This window comes from Rhinolophus sinicus, chromosome 14 (genome assembly GCF_057876585.1).
Source record: "Rhinolophus sinicus isolate RSI-liver-muscle chromosome 14, RSI-T2T, whole genome shotgun sequence".
Taxonomy (NCBI): Eukaryota; Metazoa; Chordata; class Mammalia; order Chiroptera; family Rhinolophidae; genus Rhinolophus; species Rhinolophus sinicus.
Window position 1 is genome coordinate 35,300,120 of NC_142514.1, and position 23,297 is coordinate 35,323,416.

The window sequence follows — 23,297 nt, forward strand, 5'->3', positions numbered from 1 at the left end:
AGTTTTATCTTCTACATAAGGCCGCTCCTTCAAGACTGGGAGAGGTGGGTGTTGTGTCATATAATACCCAGAAGCAAACACAGAAAGGCAAGCAAAATGAAGAAACACCAGTGTATGTTCCAAACAAAAGAACAATATATAACCCCAGGGAAAAAAAAACCTTAGTGAAATGAAAATAGATAATTTACCTGACAGTAAGTTAAAAGCAATGGTCATAAAGATGCTCACCCACTAAAATTGGGAGAAGAATAGATGAACACAATGAGAACGTCAACCAAAAGATAGAAAACATAAAGTACGAAAAGAAGTCACTGAGCTGAAGAATACAATAACTGAACTGAAAAATACACTACAAAGGTTCAACAGCAGACTATATAAAGCAGAAGAAAGAATCAGTGAAAGTAAAGACAACGCAGTGGAACTCATCCAATTAGAGCAGCAAAAAGAAAAAAAAAAGAGAAAAAAGTGAAGATAGCTTAAGGGACTTTTGGGACAACATCAAGTGGACTAACATTCGTATTATAGGCATCTCTGAAGGAGAAGAGCGAGAGAAAGAGTCAGAAAACTTATTTAAAGAAATAACGCCTGAAAAGTTCCCTAACCTAGCGTGGATGAAAAAAAAAAAAAAAAACTTTTATAGAAAGTAACCTCACAGGGTGATCCAATCAGAAATTCCTAACTGGGCAGATCATGGTGGGCAGTCATGTCCCAGGCATATAACTTTAGTGAAAGTTTTATGCATGTCTTAAGCAAGTCCTGCCCATTGTTTCCATGCCTCTAAGTTAATGCACCTTTGAAATGCTTCTTTTCAGAAATAAAACCACCCTCAAGATAGGATATAATCACATAATCTTGTTAACTATCCTTTAACCCAATTTCTGTCTTGCTTTCTCCCACAATCTTGAAATCATCCTTATATCCCCTCAATTCAAAATGCATAAAAGAAGCTGCAAACTGCTATTGTGAGAAGCATTTTTCTCAGTCTGTTGAGATATTGTTTCTAGGTGTACCCTCTGTTTGGCTCAAATAAATTTTAATAAAAATTATCTATAGGTTTGAATATTCTTACATATCAACACCAGGTAAGAAAACGGACAACCAGATCCGGGGAGCCTACAGAGTTCCAAATAAGATGAACCAAGGAGATTCACACCAAGACATGATATAATTAAAATGTCAAAAGTTAAAGACAAAGAGAACTCTTAAAAGCAGCAAAAGAAAAAAAATTGTTAAGAATGAGGTAACCCCCTAAGACTATCAGCTGATTTATCAGCAGAAATTTTGTAGGCTACAAGGGAATAGAGTGATATATTCAAAGTGCTGAGAGAAAACTCTTCCAACCACAAATAGTCTATCAGGCCAAGTTATTCAGAATTGAAGAAGAGATAAGAATTTTCCAGACAAGCAAAAGCTAAAAGAGTTCATCACCACTAAAGTGGCCTTACAAGAAATGTCAAAGATACTTCTTTAAGCTGAAAAGAATGGTTGCTAATTAGTAACAAGGAAACGTATGAGAATATAAATCTCACTGGTAAAGGTAAATACATAGTAGAGGTAGTACACTAATCACTTGTAAAGCTAATATTAAGGTTAAAAGACAAAATTAGTAAAATGATAATAATAATAACCAGAATAATTAGTTAAGGGGTATTCAAGATAAAAATATTTAAAATATGACATCAAAAACATAAAACGTGGGTGGGGAAAGTAAAAGCGTAGAGTTTTAAAATTTATTTAAACTCAAGTTGTTATCAACCTAAAATAGACTGATATAAAGGTGGTTATAGGTAAGCATCATGGAAACCACATAACAAAACACTATAGTAGATACACAAAAGATAATGAACGAGAAAGATACCTAATAGAATTGAATACAGTAAAGCAAGCTTAAAGCTGAGATTCAAATTGTCCAAATTTTTTCCAATCCCAACACAGAATCTGGAGACAGCATTGAGCTTGAAGCCCCCAATTCCATAAAATGTATTATGCTTGGCAAGTTATTTTACCTCTTTGAGCCTCAGTTCCTATGTCTATTAAATAGAAATAATACTACTTATAGTGTTTGTGAGAATTCATAATGTCTACAAAGCACCTAATATACTGCTTGGCACATGGTAAGCACTTAATAAATTTACAGATATCATTATAATCAATAATGTATGTATTGCAATTGAAAAGATTCTCTATTCTGCATTTTTCTAAAATAAGACCAAAGAAATCTGTTTCTATGTTAAATAGATCTCAATCTACCAAACCATGAGTTTCATTTGCATCTCTCAATTTTGTTACAAGATTTCTAAAAGGGATACTCTCCATAAATGTACAATTATTTAAGTAAAATAATTTTAATAATGACAATAAAAACCCAGTGTCAGTTTAAAAGCAAATTAAATCAACATGTTCCTCAAATAAACTTTTCTAAAGTCAGGTGCCTATAGAGGTCAATAAAATTGGTCTTTCATTAACCTGTCTTATTTTTTTTTTCTTAAAAAGAATTCACATCTTGAGAGCAGAGACTCTATTGTATATGCCTCTGTATACCTCGTATCTAGAAAATACACAGCACATTGGAGGCATTTCAGAGATGTCGACTGAATTAATGAATTGAAAGTTTACTTTAAACAACTTACAAAGATGGTCTATATAATTACATAACTACAACTTATAATACTAAACAAATGTATAAAATTGTAGCTCAAGTTTATTGAGAGCTTACCATGTATTAGTTATTGTTTATATTTCACATGTATTATTTAACACTCACAGTAACCCTACAAAATAGATATTATTACTATCCTCATTTTATAGATGAGGAACTGAAATTATCAAGAGGCTTGGTATTTAACTGCCCCAATTATAGGGCCAATTATTTAATTTGACTAAGGGTCAAAATGTGAACTCAAGAAGTTTAACTCCAGAGCCTATAAGAGTAACCACTATACTATAGCTGCCTCAAAAACTCAGTTTTGATATAGTAGAAAGCACCTACATTTAGAATAATAATAAGCCCTGGGTTCTTGACCTCTGCCACTAATATGCTTTATGAACTTAGGCAAACCTCTCTACAGTTCAGTTGCCATATTTGTAAGCTAGAAATAAAGATACTTATTCCATAACTATCAAAACAAGAAACCAGTTCTGAAAAACTAATAATATATGCATGTGAAAGAACTTTACAAACTATATATATTCATATATTACTGAGGAGTTTTCTAGTCTCTTCAGCATATGCAGATTTATATTTAAAATGTATGAAAAGAGAGGTAGGAAAAAAAGATAAGTAGCAATATTATAAGGAAATAATAGTATGGGATATAATTTTGTAGGCCTAGTAGGAAAAAATTATCATTCAGAGAAAGGTAAAGAATTTACTTTTAAATCTGTGTAAGCCTTCAAAATGTTTTATGGTGTTGCTCCACTCAACATTAATACAAAACAACCCCAGTCCAATTTAGTGACACAAAGATGAACTATAAATAAAAGAAACAATGCCTTAAATTTGTAGGCATAAAAGCTCTTTCAAATCCATTAGTTCATTTCAACTCTACATGATAGATTATTAATATCAGTGAGATTAAAAGGAGAGTAAAAAAAAAAGACATGGAAAACCAAAAGATGTGGGTTTTTGTTTTTCTCTACCTAGTACTGTCTCCGTGGCCTTGAGCAAGTTACTTAACCTTTCTGAACATATGTCCTTACCTGTTAAATGAGAATAAAGTCAGTAATTAGTAAAATAAAGTTAGTAATTAGTGTATTGTGAAGATGCATTGACATAATTTATATTAAGTAAGTTGTAGATCAAAGCCTATTTTAGAGATTCAATAAATGGTAGTGGTTATTATAATTAGTTTTTACAGCTGAGTGAATTGAAGCTCCAAGTAGTTGTAACTTGTTCAAGGTTACACAATTAGTACATAGAAAACACAGGACTGGAATTTATATCCTTCAATTCTTACGCCACAGTTTTTTATTTCATCAAAAATTATGTAATTTTGTATTATTTCTTCACCAGAGAGAACTATAAAATAGTCATTCCCACCTAAGAAATGATTTAATTTTAGCTCCTGTAAGATAATCTTCATTCACATGGCTATAATTTACTAAAAGGTGTCCATACAAGTTGATTTTTTTATTGGAATGTTCACATCAGAAAAAAACAAGCAGTAGAAGTAGAAATAATTGTCAATCTCTGGCTTCATTATTATTGTAGAAATAAATTGAACCCTGCTCTAGCTTTTTGACATGTAATTCCGAAACTAATAGGTTCACATCCATTTCTCTTTCCTCTACCTGCTAACAGGAAGCATTTTGTAATGGTGTGTCAGAAATCTACCAGTAACTGCCTAATGGTTCCCTTAAAAAGAAAGCTGCTGTCTGTAATCGCATCAGCAGTTGACAACAGTTTACTGTAATGAGGGACAGAGGACTGAAATGGCTCTGCTATGAAAATAGAATCTCTCACCTAAAATCCCACTCCATTGTTGATTATAAGCACAATTATCAGTGCCCATGTTACAGGAATCGGCATCTGACCTCAATCTTGCTAAGATGGCAACCAAGACATTCACTGTTTCCCTAACTCCCCCAATAGGGGAGGAGGAAGGCAGAGCTGGTTTTGGGGTGTTTTTTTACTTCAGATTATGGAAAAGTTAGGGCTTTAGAAAATACAAAATAAGCAGAATATAGGAAATAATACAGATGAGAGTGGAAATCAATAAAATATAAAACAGTAAAACTATTTAAAAAAATTGATAAAACTAAAATCTGTCCCTTTGAAAAGATCAAGAAAGCTGATAAAGCTTTAGCTAGAAACTAAGCAACAAGGAAAAAGATATGCATTTCCAAAATCAGTAATGGAAGCTGGAATATTACTACTGACTATACAGAATTTAAAGATTGTAAAACAAAAAATTTATCCCCCACTCCAATTCATGTAGTTCGTTTCATCACTCATTTCTATAGGATACTGATGGCCTCTGATCCAGCCTGTGGGTTCTGAAGTATCAGTTTCCCAAAATACAGCTCGAAAGAGTTGGAATAACTCATGCCAAAAGTATTACCCTAACTGTAATTTCTATTGTATTCCTTTCAAATTTAAAGAAACTTTTTTCAAAAATCAACAAACATCAACATTTATTCAGTGACTATTTATAGAGAGCATCTAGTTATCCCAAGTATTCTGTTGACTGTGGCAGACACTATAATGAATAAAACAGTGGGAGAGATATATGTATAAAAAATAATCATGATCCAGTGTGTTAATACCAGTAAAACGCTATAGAAAAAAAAGAGAGAAATGCCTAATTCTTCCTCAACAGAGGCCAAAAGTTGGTATCTTGAGCTGGCAGTTGAATAATGACTGTTTGATGATTACCTTTATGATGATCTGATGGAGAAGGAACAGAAAAGAATTTCCAAATGAGGGAGAATTCAATGAAGAGACATGCGTGTGTGTGTCCAAGACTGTTTCCATTCACTATTCATAAAGTTCTAATGGGTGGAATGTAAGGAAAACCCACTAGTGATCTACGAGCATCCATATAATGGGAAGCAGCTTTGTCTTTTTAGAGTTCTGTTTAAAATCTTAGAACAACACCAGCCTTGGAAGGTCCTGAGACATTTTCTCATCCAACTCTTTTGCTTTTAGGTGGGTAAATTAAGGCTAGAAAGTAAGGACAGTCAATTAAACTTCCATTTATTGACCATCTCCTATATTTAAAAGTATCTGCTTTAAAAAGCCTACCATGAAACCGTCCTGATCCCTTCTCCCCCAGAATGAGTCAAATACAAAATCAGATATTCAGTTCATTTCTCCTAACTCCCCAGCCCATGTTTGCCATTTCTCCTCTAAACAAAACTGGGCCCAGCAGAGAAGAAAATATATATACTAATATTCAACCATCCTTAGTTTGACATGTCTACAAGGCTGATGAGAAAGGGGAAAGAAAACTCATTACCTGGTAATAGCCTAACTACCTACATCTGTAGACTACTATTTTCAAAAAAAAAGAACTAAATCACCATTAAATGGAACATTTACACTCTTTGAGAGATAGTGAAGTATCATTGCAAGATTTGATTAATCACAACTCCTACAGTGAAAATATATCAAGCAGTAACCAAATATAATGTCAAGTCACTACAAAAGTACAGCACATGCAGTTAATATCATAACTTTCCTTACTCAATATTGATTTTGTTTATGACATTTATAATGAGCTTTTGACGTTTGAGTGATAGCTACAACAAGATAAGAAATTAGAACACTTGGGTATTAGCTTTTCTTAAGGAATATGCACTGTTGAAACTGGAATTAAAAACTACTGACAACTAAAATTCTTTTAAAAGTGTCAGAGATTTTAAGTTTCAGTCCTAATGTGTGGAGAATGGAAGTCCCTATTGACCATCTATCTAATCCATTGATTTCCATTGTTTTCCACCAAAAGGACATGACACTTTCATGCAGGCCATTCGTAGAAGAGTGTGGAGCTGGGGCCCAAGTGAATTAATTGCCTTAAAATAAGACCACATTATTGGAGCCTTTCATGAACCACTTGGAATAACCATTAAAAATGAAATTTTAAACTTAAATTTTAACGATTTCAGAAAATAGTGGTAAGCTCATCCCATGAGTCTACATTTTACTTCACAAAAAGATCTGTATATTGAAAACTACATGACATTAATGAAAGAAATCGAAGAAGACACAAACAAGTGAAAAGTTATTCCACGCTCATGAGTTGGAAGAATTAATATTGTTAATATGTCCATATTACTCAAAGCAATATACAGATTCACTGCAATTCCTATAAAAAAATTCCAATGGTATTTTTCACAGAAATGTAACAAATAGTCCTAAATTTTGTATAGAACTATAAAAGACCCTGAATAGTCAAAACAATCTTGATAGAGAAGAACAAAGCTAGAGCATCACATGCAGTAATTTTAAACTATATTACAAAGCTATAGTAATCAAACAGTATGGCATTTGTATAAAAACAGACACACAGATCAATGGAGAAGAATAGAGAGCCCAGAAATAAACCCACACATATATGGTCCATCAACTTATGATAAGGAAGCAAAGAATATACAATGGGGAAAGGACAGTCTCTTCGACAAAAGATGTTGGGAAAACTGGACAGTCTCATGTGAAAGAATGAAAGTTGACCACTATCTTACACTATATACAAAAATTAACTCAAAATGGATTAAAGACTGAATGTGACATCTGAAACCATAAAACTCCTAGAAGAAAACATAGGCAGTAAGCTCCTAGACGTGGGTTTGGGTGATGATTTGTTTAATCTGACATTAAAAGCAATGCCTTGGTTTTCATTTCATTCCTGAAGGACATTTTCACTGGATACCAACTTACATCTGGAAGAATTATGGGTTGACAGTTTTTCTCTATCAGCATTTGAATGCTGAAGCACTTCCATGGTTTCTGATGATAAATCTTCTATTAGTCAAACTGCTTTTCCTTATAGGTAATGCATTTTTCTTTGGTTCCTTTCAAGATGTCTTCTTTTTCTTTAGTTTTCAGAGTTTGACTATTACGTGGTTTGCCATAGTTTTATTTGTGTTTATCCTCTTTGAGGCTCACTCAATCCATGTTTGTGTTTTTCCCAAATTTAGGAATTTTTCAGCCATATGTCTGAATACTTTCTCAGCCCCACCCTCTTTCTGCTCTCCTTCTGGAATTCCAACGACACAAATGTTCTATCATCTGTTATATTCCCACATGTCCCTGATGATGTGTTCATTTCTTTTTTTTTTTTTTTTTTGACTATTTGCCTATGTTGTTCAGAATGGGTAATTCTTATGTTCTATGTTCAAGTTCACTGATTCTTTCCTCTGTCCTTTCCATTCTGTTGAGTCCATTTTTTCATTTCATTTTTTATATCTTCAAGTTTCAAAATTCTTACGTGGTTCTTTGCATCTTATATTTCTTTACTGAAATTTTTTTTTCATTTAAGTGTGTCATAATAGCTTGTTGAAGTATTTTTATGATGGTTGTTTTAAAAATCCATGTCAGTTATTTCTAACAGCTGTGTCATCTCAATTTTGGTGTCTGTTGATTGTCTTTTGTCTTTCAAATTGTGATTTCCTTAGTTCTTGCTATGACAAGTAATTATTTAATGTAATCTGAATTTTTCTTTGTATTATCTTATAAGGCTCTAGGTCTTATTTAAGTCTTGTGTTTTAGCAGTCCTCTTTTGACACTGCTCTGGTAAAGAAAAGGAGGGGTGTAGGCTCTTTACCATTAATTTAGAATTTCACCTTCTTACCTAAATATAGGCATAATTCATTCATTCCAAGGTCCCTACATGTACATTAAGTTAAAAAAAAGAAAAAGAAGAAGAAAGACATCACCAGGCCCCTGGGTTACAAGTACAAATTCAGGCAGAAAAGGCACTGGCCTGAGAAGCATATCAGCCACCTTGTCAGAAAGGAGTTAGTACCATGGTATTAGTGTAGAAATAATAGCTGAACACATTCATTTTTATCGACATATCCACTTTTCAAAGGGAGGCATCACATCAAGTACTGAAGAAACCAAGACAATAATAGTAATAAATAACAATAGTAGTAATAAAAATAGCTAAGTGTTATTGATGCTTATTATATCCCAGTATTAGCTCATTAAATAAGCTCTATTTATAGAAATATAAATAATATATCATTAAGTCTTAGTTCCTAATATAAAGGAACTAAAAATCCAAGGGACAAAGTGGCTTACAAACCATCAATTACATCATGTAGTAACCATGCTGTGTTAGAATCACCAATAAAAGCTATTGGGAATAAGGAGAAGCTTCTCAGAAGAGAAGAGATCTTAGCTATATCTTAAAAGGATTTGTTAGCCAGGCAGAGTAAGAATTATACAAAGGTTTTTCAGATAGAGGGACAGCATGAATAATAAATGAATCATCAAGAAGGAATCGCAAGTTTCTATTTTGGGTAGTCAAGTACACAGTGATACAATAAACTAAGAAAAGACTGAAAAAAGATAAAGACTTTGGGAGAGCACAGACTGTTTTGTTCAATATTAACGTGGAGGTATCTGGCAGCCAGCTGGAAAGATGGATGGGGTAAAACTAGAGTTCAAGATCAAAGAGTCATCAGTATTTAGTTTGTCACTTTACAGAATGCTATATGCAAGCTAGCTGAAATCCACAGATGACTACAAAAGTAGGGCAAGTTCCAAGCAGTTTGGGTCATTCCAGATTCACAAGGAAGAATAATAGAGTTTCTGACAGTTCATCTAGTTAGACTCCAAAGCTTTTCCATACGTTCAACAACAAATCAAAGCCTATGAAAGTTTCAGTGCCTTTTTCTCATTCTTTCACTGCTTTTGTTCTGCCAAAGCAAGGCTTAGACTACCCATGAAACTTTGCATAAAATTTAAATATCAATCTCTCATTCCTTTGGCAGTAGATCAGCCAAACAACCCATAGTTTTAAGACTCATCTAGCCTAAAATGTTCTGTTTCTAGTATCCAGAGTTTCATTTGCATAAAGATCTTTTTCACTTTCTACATCTGTGTTTTATTTATATTGCAACAGCAATATTTATAAGTTTATGTCACAATAAGTTTCCAATCTAAATTTGGGTCTTTTTTAATTGTTCAGCAGTTAAAAACCACACACAAAGAGTAAGAAAAAAATCCATCATGAAATTCTTCAATGTGAAGCTCATATGAGAACTGTCTGCATGAACAGATAATCATGTTACATCACATCATATAACGCTGATACTGAAGCACAACGAATGGTGAGATAAGACTACCCCACTCTACAACCAACTTTACAATTTTAATAAAAATACCAAGATGTGTTTTGCTTCATATAAATTGGCACCATGATATGATTTGATTGTGTTTTCTACCATTTATTCACTATGAAATTGATACCTTGGGCATCATATCAGGTTTATAATAGTTATTCGACTATGATGAATTTTTCTATTCAAGACTGGCTTTAAGGACCAGATTAAATACTGTCTTATCTTTGTCATCTTCCTTTATCTATTCCTTGACACCCCAGCCCAAATAAAGTGATAAATTTTTGTAACTTACATCTCTAGTATTAAACTTGCTATTTTATATATTGGTTTACAGGTTTTTGTACGCTTGACTCATCCTCATTGCTAGAGTGTATATTCTAAGTACAAAATGGAACTGCTTGATATAAATGCTTAGGTTCACAGTGGATCAACAAAATGTTTGCTGAATAAAAGAAACTATCGTCCCTAGCCATACTCCCATTTCTTTATCAACCATTGCTATTTGTTTATCCAATAAACAACATTGCAACAATGTTCTACAGTTGTTAGAGAATCATTTGAACTTTATTGTGCACATAAGATTTAGACAGTGAGTGTTAGTACCTTAGAATCCAAAATAATTTAGTTTTGCGATAAGGTTTACTCTCATTATAAATCTTATCACTAAACTAAATTAATATTTGGTATGTTTATTTTCTGACCCGTTTCTGCTTTGCTCACTAAAATGTAAGCGTTTCTTTTTTTGGCTATTATATCTTCAGTGCCTAACACAGTGCCTGACATACAACAGGCTCTTAATAAATATTTCTTGATTAGATTTAACAAACATTTTTCTAAAAGTAAACCATATTCCAGAATCTTTACTACATGCTCATTATTTAATTTCATAATTTAAATTTAATTATTTCATAATTTAAACAATGCCTTGAAGTAATATTATTTAATATGCAAAATAAGACTCAGAGAGGTTAAGTAACTAGCTGAAAGCCAGTAACTAGTAAGTAGTTATTAAGCTTGAATTTAATTCAGGACTGTTCATGTCTACTGTCCGTTACATGTTGCAACCTCTCAATAGAAGCACTCATTACCTACTCAGATATATTCAGTAAGAGAAAGGAGCTTAGCTTCTTTGCTTCCTATGTGCTCCCATCTTTACATAGTTCAATTAGGTAATTAGGCACAATCGAGGGAATTAAAAAAATAAATAAATCAGTTAACACCAATCATATGCAGGGTAAGTTAAATACCCGGAATAAAAAAGCTATTTATTCAGACATGTTTTTTAAACATAACACAATAAATACTGTTGGGTCATCAGGTACTATATTTTATAGATTAACTTTTTACCTTTGAGAGAAACAAGTCAGACAGAAATAGCAGAGAACCATGTGATTTCACTGATATGTGGTATATAAACCAAAAACAACAAAAGAACAAGACAAACAAATGAGAAACAGAAACTCATAGACACAGACAATAGTTTAGTGGTTACCAGAGGGTACGGGGGGTGGGGGGTGGGAGGTGAGGGTAAGGGGGATCAAATATATGGTGATGGAAGGAGAACTGATCCTGGGTGGTGAACACACAATCGGATTTATAGATGATGTAATACAGAATTGTACACCTGAAATCTATGTAATTTTACTAACAATTGTCACCCCAATAAATTTAATTAAAAAAAAAAAAGAGTAAAAAAAAAAACTTTTTACCTTTGAGAGAAAAGGAGAAAGACAATGAAAAGGAAAAGAAAATGCTACCATATTTGATTGCAATTTATCCAGGGCATTTGTAGTATTTTCACTTGATGGCACACATTTAACAATATAATATTTCTAAATGTTGAAGAGAAAATTTCTGAATTATATCAAAGTCACTCTGTTTTAGATACTACACGTTTTTCATTTTATTTTAATCAACTCTTTCTACTGACACATAATAAGATATCAATTTCAAATGTAATTTTTCTATGATTTTATCATATAACTCAATAGAACAATAGAGTCAATGAGACAAGCATAATCTTAGTATAAAATTGCATGTGATACACTAATTTTGAATGTGAAAGTTGTTTGCCGAAAGTCTACATATGAGAAATTATAAGACAGGTACTAGCAAGGCTCCCAAATTCACCAGCGCATTGATGTATATGTATATCATGATTATAAATACTGTATACAAACAATTATTTCCAGGTTTAGTTCTTAGCCTTACTATCAATTCCCAGAAACTCAAATTCATCTCTGTAAAAGATTTCAAGTGAAAACAACAGAAGTCTACTTAAAAGAATGAAAATGTGTTCCTATTGGCAATATTTACACTAAATTGATACAATATAGTTGATATGCAAGCTATTTAAGCTTTCCATATATTTCATATATTAAATATAACCCTATCTTCTGATTTTTCCTTGAACAAAGAACTTCTGGCTCCATGAATCAGAAACATAGCTAACTTATATATATTTTACAAAGACCACCTGAAAGTAAATGTGCCATCAATCACATTCAGTAAATACAGTTACTGAAACTAATAAAAAAAAAAAAAATAGGTACCTGTGGTGCAGACACTGTTTACATGTTTTGTAAACATCTATTATCAATCGTCAAAACAATACTTCAAGGTAAGCAGTAGTAAACCAAATTTAAAGATGAATAACTGGAGTTTAGTGGGGTTATGTAATTTGTCCAAAGACACAAAACCAGCAAGTAACAGAACAAAAGACCTAGATGCCAATGCTCAGGCTTTTTCCCACGTCACTTTAGTATGATCACAACCCTTGAACAATCAGAAGCAAGAGATGTTTTTTACATGCCAGAGTACTTGACAGAGATATCTCTCCGTTTTCCCTTTTTTTTTAATTAAAGTTTATTGGTGGTGGATCTTGAGATTATAATGCTAGGCGAAATAAGTAGGACAGAAAAAGTAGAGAACCATATGATTTCTTTTTCTTAATGTTAAAAAAATGTCTTCTTCCCAACGCAACCTTTTTGAGAATAGCTCTATTTGCTTTATCACTTTGTCTTCTGTGAGTTGCCTATTTATGTCTTTCGTTTATTTGGTGGTTTTGTTTAGTTTAGTTTTATTTTTTTCGTAGGAGTTCTCTATATGTTTTGGATACCAATCTTATACCTGTAATAAATTGCACAAATTTCTTTTAACAGGATAGTGCATATCTTTCAACTTTGGGTCTTTTCTCACATGGACCTTATATTTACAAATTCAAAAGTGTCACTCTATTTCTTTATGATTTTGCTTTTCTGTACTTTGCACAGGAAATTCAATCCTACTTCCAAAGCCAATAAAATGTTTATATTTATTTTCAGAGTTCAAATTTTAATTTGTTTTCATATTTAAGTCTTTAATCAATCTATAAGGTTTTTCTAAAATAGTATGAGATATGGGTATTGTTTGCCATACAACTCTGTTGATTGAATACATGTTACTATTGCTACTATTTTGCAATGTATCCTCTGTCATATATCAAGTTCCCTTATATAAATAGTATTGTTTCTGAGTTCCAGTCTGCCCATTTAGACTATTTGTCTATTCTTGTGCCAATGCCATATTTTAATCATTATTGCCATAAATAAAAAATGTTAGCTGAAATACAAGTTTCCACAAAATAAACATGTACCCATTCATTATTATTCTTCAGAGTTGGCCTTGGTATTTTTAGCCCTTTACTTTTCTACATGAATTTTAGAATCAGCTTGTCCTATGGAAAAGGAAAAAAAAAGTGGGGGGGATTTTGATTAGAATTGTATTAAAATTAGGTTGATATGAGGAGAACAAACGTCTTTATAATACTGAGCCTTCACTTCCATGAACGTAGTTTTGAATCTCATCTCATCACATTATCACTCTTCTGTCTGTCATCATTGATGTCATCCCACTACTCCTGTGTCCTTCCTCCGCATTTCTCAGTGACTGTTGCTCAGGCCTTGCTGATAATTCCTCCAATATCTACAAAAACAGTCGTTCCAACATTCTGGCTACTTTGAGTTCCTCTTCTCCAATATTTTATCTTCATTACACAGCATCTAGCTACTCCTATACTCATGATCTATACCTTGATATTATCAATAATTGCAATTACCGCAATCGTTCAGTTTTCTTTCACTCGTCCTACTCTATAACCACCTCTTCTCTTGGAATTTTAAGGTCCAATTCAGACATGTCATATTCAGACATGTCATACATAAAAGAGAGTGTGTGCGTGTGTGTGTGTGTGTGTGGTTGTGTGTACGTGTATGTGTGCATGTGTATTTAAGCTACATTACTGCTTACAGTAATGTAAGAAATACTTCGTTGTTAAAAAAAAATTCTCTTTTTAAATCTCCTGTTAAATTACCTCAGAGGACAATCTGTTAGCACACTCAGAAAAAGGTGAAAATAATAAATAGGTCTGTTTTGTTGTCGCACATTATTGTTGAAATGCAATTAATTCCTTGATGACTAGAGGCCCAAAACTTGCATCACATCCCAATTATTTATGTGAAGTTTCACAGAAAAAGAATCAATTTATTTTAAGTGTATGAATACCTTAGTTCATAAAACAATGCAAGAAATTCAAGGCAAAGCATGTCATTCACTGCTTTTAGGATAGCAAAATAGTATAAATTTTCTGGCAGCAATTTAGAAATATGTATCAAGAGTCTTTAAAATATTCATATCCTTTGACCATCAATTCCTCTCATAGGAATTTATCCTAAGGAAGCAAAACGAAATGTGAAGAATATTTCATACATAAAGATGTTCACTGCAGTGTTATTTATAACAACAATTAATGGGGGGGAAAATCATTTTGCCCAAGAATAAGGAAACAGTTCAATAGTAAATAGCTATTGCACAGCCATGTTTAAAATTGCTTTGTTTAAACATTGACATTGTTCTGTTTCTTTAAACACAAGACATAAAAAAGTATATACAATGCAAGCTTAATTATGCTCCAAAAAATAAAATGGAAAATAAATAAGCCTAAAAATGAATATACCAAAAAGTTAATAGTATTTGCTTTTGGTAGTAAGATTATGGGTGTGTAGGTGGGTGGGTGTGTGTGCTTTTCTTCTGCTAATATTTATCCATAATTTACAAATTTACTACATTGAGCATTGACTACTTTTATAATTAGTTAAGAGGAAAAATAAATTCAAAAAGATATGACAAATATAAAGGAAAGAAAACAGAGTTTAAATACTTGAGACACACTGTTTTATTTCCTCTTATTGGCTAAAGTTTTACCATGAGTATTTAAATAGAATGATTTGCTTTCACATCACATGAATGTTCTGCTGCATCAATAATAAATTTCCACATAAGAATATGTAATACAGGCTTTTCAGAGAGAAAATTACTTTTCAATAAAGGTACCAGGATGTTTAGTTTTCATAGACTCTTGCAAACGCACTATTTAGCCACTACTTTTGGAGGTTAATACATCAGTCCTAGAATACAGGACTGTATGTTCCAAATTTTTATGACTTCCCAAAAACATTAAGAAAAATAACCCAAAAGCTAGACGTATTTTTACAATATATTTGATGCTACGATTTTTAACATTCATTTAAAGAAGTTAGGCTTTGATGACTAATATTTCTTTTGCCCGCTAGTGCCAAATCCTAAATAAGGTTCCTGACCAGATTAGATTCATGCAGGTCTCATTTTAACGGAAATTGGAGAGATGGAAAAAGATTATAAGAAGAGACATTACAAAAGCAGACCTCACAAGTCACAAGTAATAGTGAAATCATTCTCTTTCATGTAGACAACCATGAAAACAAATATCCTGTGAGCTAGAGATATATATTGTATCTTTCCAGGAGATCTTTACGCCTTCTAGAGACAGATTTCCATAAATGTATAATGCGATTACAGTTGATAAAGCAATGGCCCACAGAAAGAGGCTGATAAAGCATCAGGCTCCAGGAAACCAGATAAATACGTTCATGATTTTTAATCATCACAAAGGTAGGATAGCACTGGGTATGAAGATAGAATCCAGAGAGGCATAACAAACATTGGTACTCCAGCTTTAAAAATTAGGATCCAAAAACAGCACCAATTCTCTTATTACAGTAATCCCTTGGCACGAAGTCATGCTACTTGCTTATTGAATTGATAGACAAGACTGCAAAAGAGCCTGCATGAATTTAGCATGTAATATGAAACTTACAACACTCTGGAAGAGACAGTTTAATCAAACAAACAAACAAAAAATATACCTGTCAGCAAACTAGAGGAGCACAGCACAAGAAACTGAAATGTATGAGCAACTTGTACAGAAGACTATCTCAGATAAACTTAAGACAGACATTTTCCCTAACTCTCCAGTCATGTTACCTCCCCCACTCCTCCTGACCATTGGAACCACATAAGGATACTCTTTACAGAGAGACCAAAGTGAAAGAAAAACTGGGCTAGGAACTTAATGTTGCCCAAAATTAAAGAAACACTATAATTTCAGAGCTTCCACGAAGTCTCTATTTAGCAAAGGATATAATGAGGATAGAGGACACTGTTGTTTGAAAAGTAACAGGTCTCATTTCTTAGGAGTTAGTGGATTCCTGGATCAGTAGGCAAGCTGAAGGATATACATATGCTGCGCATACAGAGGAAAAGAGTAATCCCCTTTGTGAATTTAGAAATCTTAGCAGATTATACTACTTTTATGAAAATGTGAATTGACTATATTGCCTCAGAATTATCGTTTGTTTTTCAGTAGTGTGTGTATGTGTCAGCTGTAAGTTACTGGCGTGAGAGAGGAACGCCAACAGAAGAATGAAATGTTGTAGGCTGGCGTCATCTAGATCGTCATAGGTGACCCAATCTTAGAGACGCAGTCTAGTACGTGTGGCTACAGCTTCCTGCTGTGAGTTATATTCTCAAGATTCAGTAACACAGACTGAAAAATGTACTTCAAGAATTATCAATTGTCTTTGTGGAACAAGCTGGACAATCCTAGGGTCAGGAGAGCCCCTGCATGTAAAGTGTAGGTTTTCCTAGGATGGGTGTATGGGGGAAACATTGTTATTCTTAATACAAATAACCGAAAAAGGAATTCCCCCATGGGAGAGACGTAAACCCAAGAAGCAAAGCTAGGAACTAAAGATTGTCCTTGAGCAGCTCTCTGAGTGGGATTTAACTTTTCCCCCCACCTCTCCTACAGTGCTGAGATACATAAAATTTAGCTAACAATGTTCAGAGCTCTCCTATATATTGAATTCCTTCCAGTCAGCCCCTAAACTTCAGTAAACGTTACATACACCAAGTCCTATGTCAGTGGTGTTGTAGAGAATTAGGAGACTCAGAAGTAAAGTGAAATGGCTGTGTCTGCACCCCTCTTCTGCTGCAGCTGGTGTCCCAGGAACAGCACTGTGTCAAGGAAGACCCAGAATCCCTAAATTCTAGACACTGACCTCTGCCTGACACATGACTCAAGCTGCAGTTGACAGAAATGAAGAGAAGCAAGCAACCAGGTGAAAGAGAAAACAGGACAGATTGACGTGGGAGGGGAAATTAAACTCCTCACTTTCTCCCAAAAATATACTAAAGAAAAAGATGATCCTGAAGGAAGAAGACAGAGGTTAGGTTATAGGGCTATGTTCCCATCTGCTTAAAAGAATTGTATCACTATGTGTACAAAGTTTGTATAGTCTTCCATGATCAGCTGTCTCAATATAACAGAATGATAACTGATTCCTTAGGATTAGATTTTTATTAATGTTTGTTCAAAGCATATGTATTTAGTTCTATTTTCATCAATACACTCTCCCATTCAAAGCAGATTTGAACAGGATTATAAAAACATACACTGTTAGAAAATGTAGATGAAGAAATCACAGTTAAAGACAGATTCATATAATTGGAATAAAAGAAAAGCCAGTACACAGAAACACAAGCAAAAAAAAGTTTTCCAAAAATCATCAGAAAGGACTGTAAAATTGGCTCTGAATTTCCAAAGCAAAGGTAAAATAGGATGAGTTACAAGAATCACATTGTTTTTAAGATACAAACATCTTATTCTATAGAAGAAAAGCTTTTTCTGAAATTGAAGCCTGTGAGAAATGTGTAATGACACACAGGTCTTTCTAAAGAAGAAATACTATAGAGAACAGCACTTTATAATAAACATAATACACAAGTTACTTCCAGTGGTTCCTTACAGTGTTCCTCAAGGAAACCTAGCACATCATGCTAATGCTTCAATCTGTAAAGAACACTTTTTGTTCTCAGATAACCTATTTGTATTATTTAATAACTTTCAGATGACAAAACCAGCATATTATACCTATTTCTCTGTATCTCTTGAAACAAAACTATATCATTGCTTACATACACAAGAATACATTCCTAACACAATCATTGTATTTTAATATTCTTAAAATGAAACAAAAGCATGATCTTCTTACCAAAACCACACAGAAGGTATCTACTATTTCCCTCACCTGTGATTCTTTCACGTTTTCAACAGTAAAGTTGAACCAGACTCGGAAGCGTGGATTACAGGTATCCGGCCTAATGAACAAATCATACTCAAACTCAGAGACCTGGTCCACCCGTCCTAGGTTACCTGGTAATGAAAATTAAGAGAACAGGGTTTTAATAGCAGTCCATGCCGCTCAATGATACATATATTTAAATAGTATGAGCTCTGACAGTGACATCTGTCATCATTCGGTACTTGTAGGTACAGCACTCACAATTTCTGAGGCTGTCAACTCTGAATGCCGCCCAGGATAAGAGGAGGCTCTCAGCTAGGCCAGACTGTGGTACAAGCAGCTTTCCCAGTCCTTATGACCCAGCAGATCCATTTGTGTCTTTGACAGATTGGGATGTTGTATGGAGCACATGGCAAGCCCCAGTAAACAAAGTACAAATCACAACCAAACTTCAGTTTCACAGTCAAAAAACAAGGATGATAAGGCCTTAAGTATTTTGTAGTAAGCTTTATGATATACAAACTACCTCTAACATATTTGATCTTATTTAACACTCACAACAGGGCTATCTATGCATTTGTACTGTGTTTGGTATATTTCCAAACTTCTACCAGAACATGTGAAAGAATATGTAGAATAAGGTTTTAAACAAAAATCAGAAGTAGTTACTACATAAAAATAATAATGGTAAATTCACAAATAACCATAAAATTAATTTCCATTTTTTCCACCAACAAAACTGAGTTATATCAAAAATGTGTAAAACTTAGGTGTGACTTCCATTCTTTGTCTCTCTTTGATATTCAAATGAGCAGTGACTTGCCCAAAATGTAGGATGAGATAAACAATAAATCAGAGTGTGGTGAATTCCCAAACCAGATCATCAATAGCTAAAGAAGAGTAAAGATGTCTATAGACGTCAACACAATTGACTGAGAAATTAGTATTGTATTGTACTTGAAGAGCACAGCACTATACTGCTTTAAAATGAACTCTAGTGTCTTTCTCCAAAAGAACCACTCAGAGTTAAACTTTAACCCTAAATGTGTCAAAGTTTTAAATTATTGCTTTTACTAGTTCTACTGATACCAATTTTTTTTATTTTTCTGCTTTCAAGGAGTTTAATTTTTCTTTCTCTTTTTTTCTTTTTTTTTTAATTAAAGTTTATTGGGGTGACAATTCTTAGTAAAGTTACACAGGTTTCAGGTATACAATTCTGTAAAACATCATCTATATATCACATTCACCACCCAGAGTCAGTTCTCCTTCCATCGCCATATATTTGATCCCTTTTACCCTTATCTACCACCTCCTTCCCCTACTTCATTTTGTTTTTCTGAGCACCAATTCTATTGTAATAGATGGTCTACTAGCCTGGGAATCAACAGACTTGAATTCTAGCTCAATTGACTTACCATGGGTAAGTTATTTACCCTCTCAGGACCTCATGTGCAAAATGATAATATTGAGTTATCTAACCTCTAAGGTTCCTTTCAGCTGTAACATTCTTTGCCTGCCTGACTCTAGGATTGATCTGGCCATCATCCAAGATAATAAGATAATCTACCTCAAAAACCATATTAATTAACCTTAAGGTGATTTTATCTGATCTCATTAAAATTTGGCCTGAGAAGCTAGACTCACTCCTCCTTCCAGTACGAGAAAAATCAGTTACCTCTAGTTAAAGATACTCAAAACAAGAAAATGACAACAAAAAAAATGCATTTATAAGGAAGTACAAACATGAAATAATTAGGACCAAAATCTTTTATCTTAATTTTTCTAGTTTCAATTGTCTTCAGAATTCCCAAGAAGATTCCTCAATTAAATAAGGAATCATCCAAACAATATTGACTAAGCCCTATGTTGTAGAGGGAAGAATACTTGTTACACAATGGCCCTGAACTTGGAATCAGAAGATCTAGGCTCACGTTTTAGTTTTGCCTCTTACTGAGTTACACTGGAAAATTCACTTCATGGCTTCTAACCTCTGCTTCCTCAACTACAGTGTAAGGATCATATTAATAGAAACACAAATATTTATCTGCAAGTTATTTAATATAAACATTAATTTCAATTAAAATAATTAATATGAACATAAATTTTCAATAGAAAATTAACATTTTCTGTGCATTTCTTCATGCCACATACTGTCCTAAATGCTAGCTGTACTAACCTACTTAATTCTCATAACAACCCCTAGAAGTAAGAACCATTACTATCCCTACTTATATATAAGGAAATCAAAGGACCAACATATAAAATAACTTATCCAAAGTTATATAGCATGCAAGCAAGTTAGCGTCAGAGTTGGGATTTGAATTCAAGCAATCTGGCTCCAATCACTAGACTAACAACTTCTCTACCTAATAAAGCTGGTTGGAAAATTACAGAGCTAATATAAGTTGAAAGTACATTATAAGTTATAATGCTTAATAAAATTACTATCCTTAAAACAACAAAAACTGAAAAAGGCACTATATTTTTGCTCTGTAAAAGTTCAGGAATAAAAATTAAACATTAACGTGCATTTCAACTTCAAAAAAAAGACTTTTATTTGTTTTAAATTTGGAACATTATAAATGGCTTTTAATAAATAAAAACTTGTCTTGAAATTGCTCTTACCTATAGTACTAATAGTAATGCACCATATTTATCTAAAATTTAGTTTCCGAACGATTTGACCCAAAAAAAGTGATATGACATCCTTTATATTATTAAAGCCTCACTGTGATCCAACGATGAGTAAACTGAGACTCAGAAATGTTTAGTGCTCGCTTAAATGCATGTTTTAATGCACCAGGGTGAGACCCTGAAATAATGACTTCTGATTCCATTATATTGTTTTTTTGAATATGCCACAGCCATAGACAATTCATTTATTCAGCCATTCTATCAGCTATTCATTCAAACACTACCATGCTACGTGTTGTAAAACAGAGCAAATAGTAAATCAAACAGATATGGTCTTTGTTCTAAGTTTACAGTCTCACATAATAATAAATATCTGGCTTTTGATCTTCTGTAACTATTCTGTTGACCTTCCTCTCCATTCCTATGAGGAATATCCTCTCTGTGTGTACATGTAAACAATGCTTTCCTCATATTACCTGTAATATTTCAGCAAAGTATCAATTTATGGACTTCCGGAAACAGCTACTTAGAAATAATCTGACAATGCCCCTAAATCATTTGGTTCTAGTCTATTTACATGAAAGTCAAAAAAAGGAAAGCAAATAGGAATCTAAAATATAAGACAATACAAAACAAAACTAAGATGTAGATTTTAAACACAAATATATCTGTAATTATGTTAACTATAAATGGACTAAATATTCTAAATAAAGACAGTTTTTTTATTCTAAGAAAATTAACCATATATTGTTCATAAAGACAACTTTATGTTGAAGAGCACAGAAAGACTGAAAATAAAAGAATGCAAAAGTCATAACAGAAATACATTCTCAAAAAAAGTTAATGTAGCTGTATTTGTATCAGACAAGGTAGGCTAAGACTGAAAATAAAAGAATGCAAAGGTCATAACAGAAAAACATTCTCAAAAAAAAAGCTAATGTAGCTGTATTTAAATCAGACAACGTAGGCTTTAACTCAAGAAGTATTATTAGAAATCAATAGGGATATTTGATCATGAAAAAAGGTAATTCCATCAAGAAGATATAAAAATCTTAAAAGTATATACATCTAATAATAGACCTTCACAATATATAAGTAAAATTTGAAGGAAAAAAAAGAAGATAGAGACAAACTTTAAATTAAAGTGAGAATTTTAACATACCAATACCACTAACTGAGAAAAACCAAGAAAATATTCAGAAAGGATTGAGACGATTTGAAAACATGATTAACAGGATACCTAGTTCTAATTACGGAACACTTGACATTCATACAACTGCAGAATATATATAGGTATATATTCCTTTCAAATGCACATGGCACATTTACTCAACAAATTTCAAAGGTATTTATACTACACTGCATAGGTTCTCTTATCATACTGATAGTATTTTAAACTGAATTGTAATTAATATATGAAAATCAAAATGTATGGGATGTAGTTAACTTCGTTCTAACATAGAAATTCATATTTATAGATACACATACACATAGATGTAGATGATTGATTTTCATTAATTTACACATATGGCTGAAAATCAGTTACCTAGGCTTCTAATATAAGACGCTAAAACATTAGTAACACATTCAAACAAAAAAGTAGAAGGAAATAATAAAGAAAAGAGGATAAGATCATAGAAATTTTAAAATGTACTGGATAGAAAATTTTAAATGTGAAAAGTTGGTTCTTTGAAAAAGACTTTAAATGCTAACACTCCAGCAAAGTTCATCCAGAAAAAATAAAGGGAAAGAAAACACATATTATTATCAAAAATTGAAAGAGAATAGTGCTACAGATCCTTTATACATCAAATAAGGGGGGAAAAAGCAACAATATAGTGAACTATGTCAATACATTTGAAAAATACATGAAATATACAATTTCTTATAAAAACACAATTTGCTAAAACTGCTACAGGTAGCAATATAAAATGTGAATTATTCAATAACAATTGCATGAACCATATCCCTAATTTAAAATGTTCCCACACAGAAAATTCCAGTCCCAGATGGTTTCACTTTTGAACTTTCAGAAACTTATAAGAAAGACAGCCAATTTCAAACATACTCTAACCAAAGTGAAAAAAAGGAAACACTGACCAACTCATTTTTGAAGGCTGGATAACACTGATACCAAAATATGACAAGAATATTACAAAAAAGGAAACATAGGTGAATCTCTTTCCTAAACCAAGATGTAAAATACTAAACAAAATCCTAGCTAATTGAATCCTATCATGGATAAAAGAGATGACAGACCATAAAAAGTATGGATTATCACAATTATGCAACGCTAGTTTCACATTTAAAAATCATCATTTCAAATAATCACATTAACAAAATAAGGAAAAAATATGTGACTGTCTCTTAAACCAGAAACTGTATTTGATAAAAAAGGAATGATCTCTACTTCTGGCTCATGCATGTTGGAGTAGC

At 32.8% G+C, this 23,297-nt stretch overlaps 1 protein-coding gene across 6 annotated transcripts in view; it reads right to left on the reverse strand.

Annotated features, from left to right (window-relative positions):
* AGBL4 (AGBL carboxypeptidase 4) overlaps window positions 1-23,297 on the reverse strand; it is a 1,081,794-nt gene that overhangs the window by 906,749 nt on the left and 151,748 nt on the right. For 5 of the 6 annotated variants that reach the window (XM_088791130.1, XM_088791128.1, XM_074334697.2 and 2 more), the window contains exon 3: window positions 18,234-18,358. The exons of the other annotated variant lie outside the window; for it this stretch is intronic. In XM_088791130.1, the coding sequence (XP_088647256.1) occupies window positions 18,234-18,358 (125 nt within the window). The remainder of the gene's footprint in view (window positions 1-18,233; window positions 18,359-23,297) is intronic. 6 annotated transcript variants of the gene reach the window in all.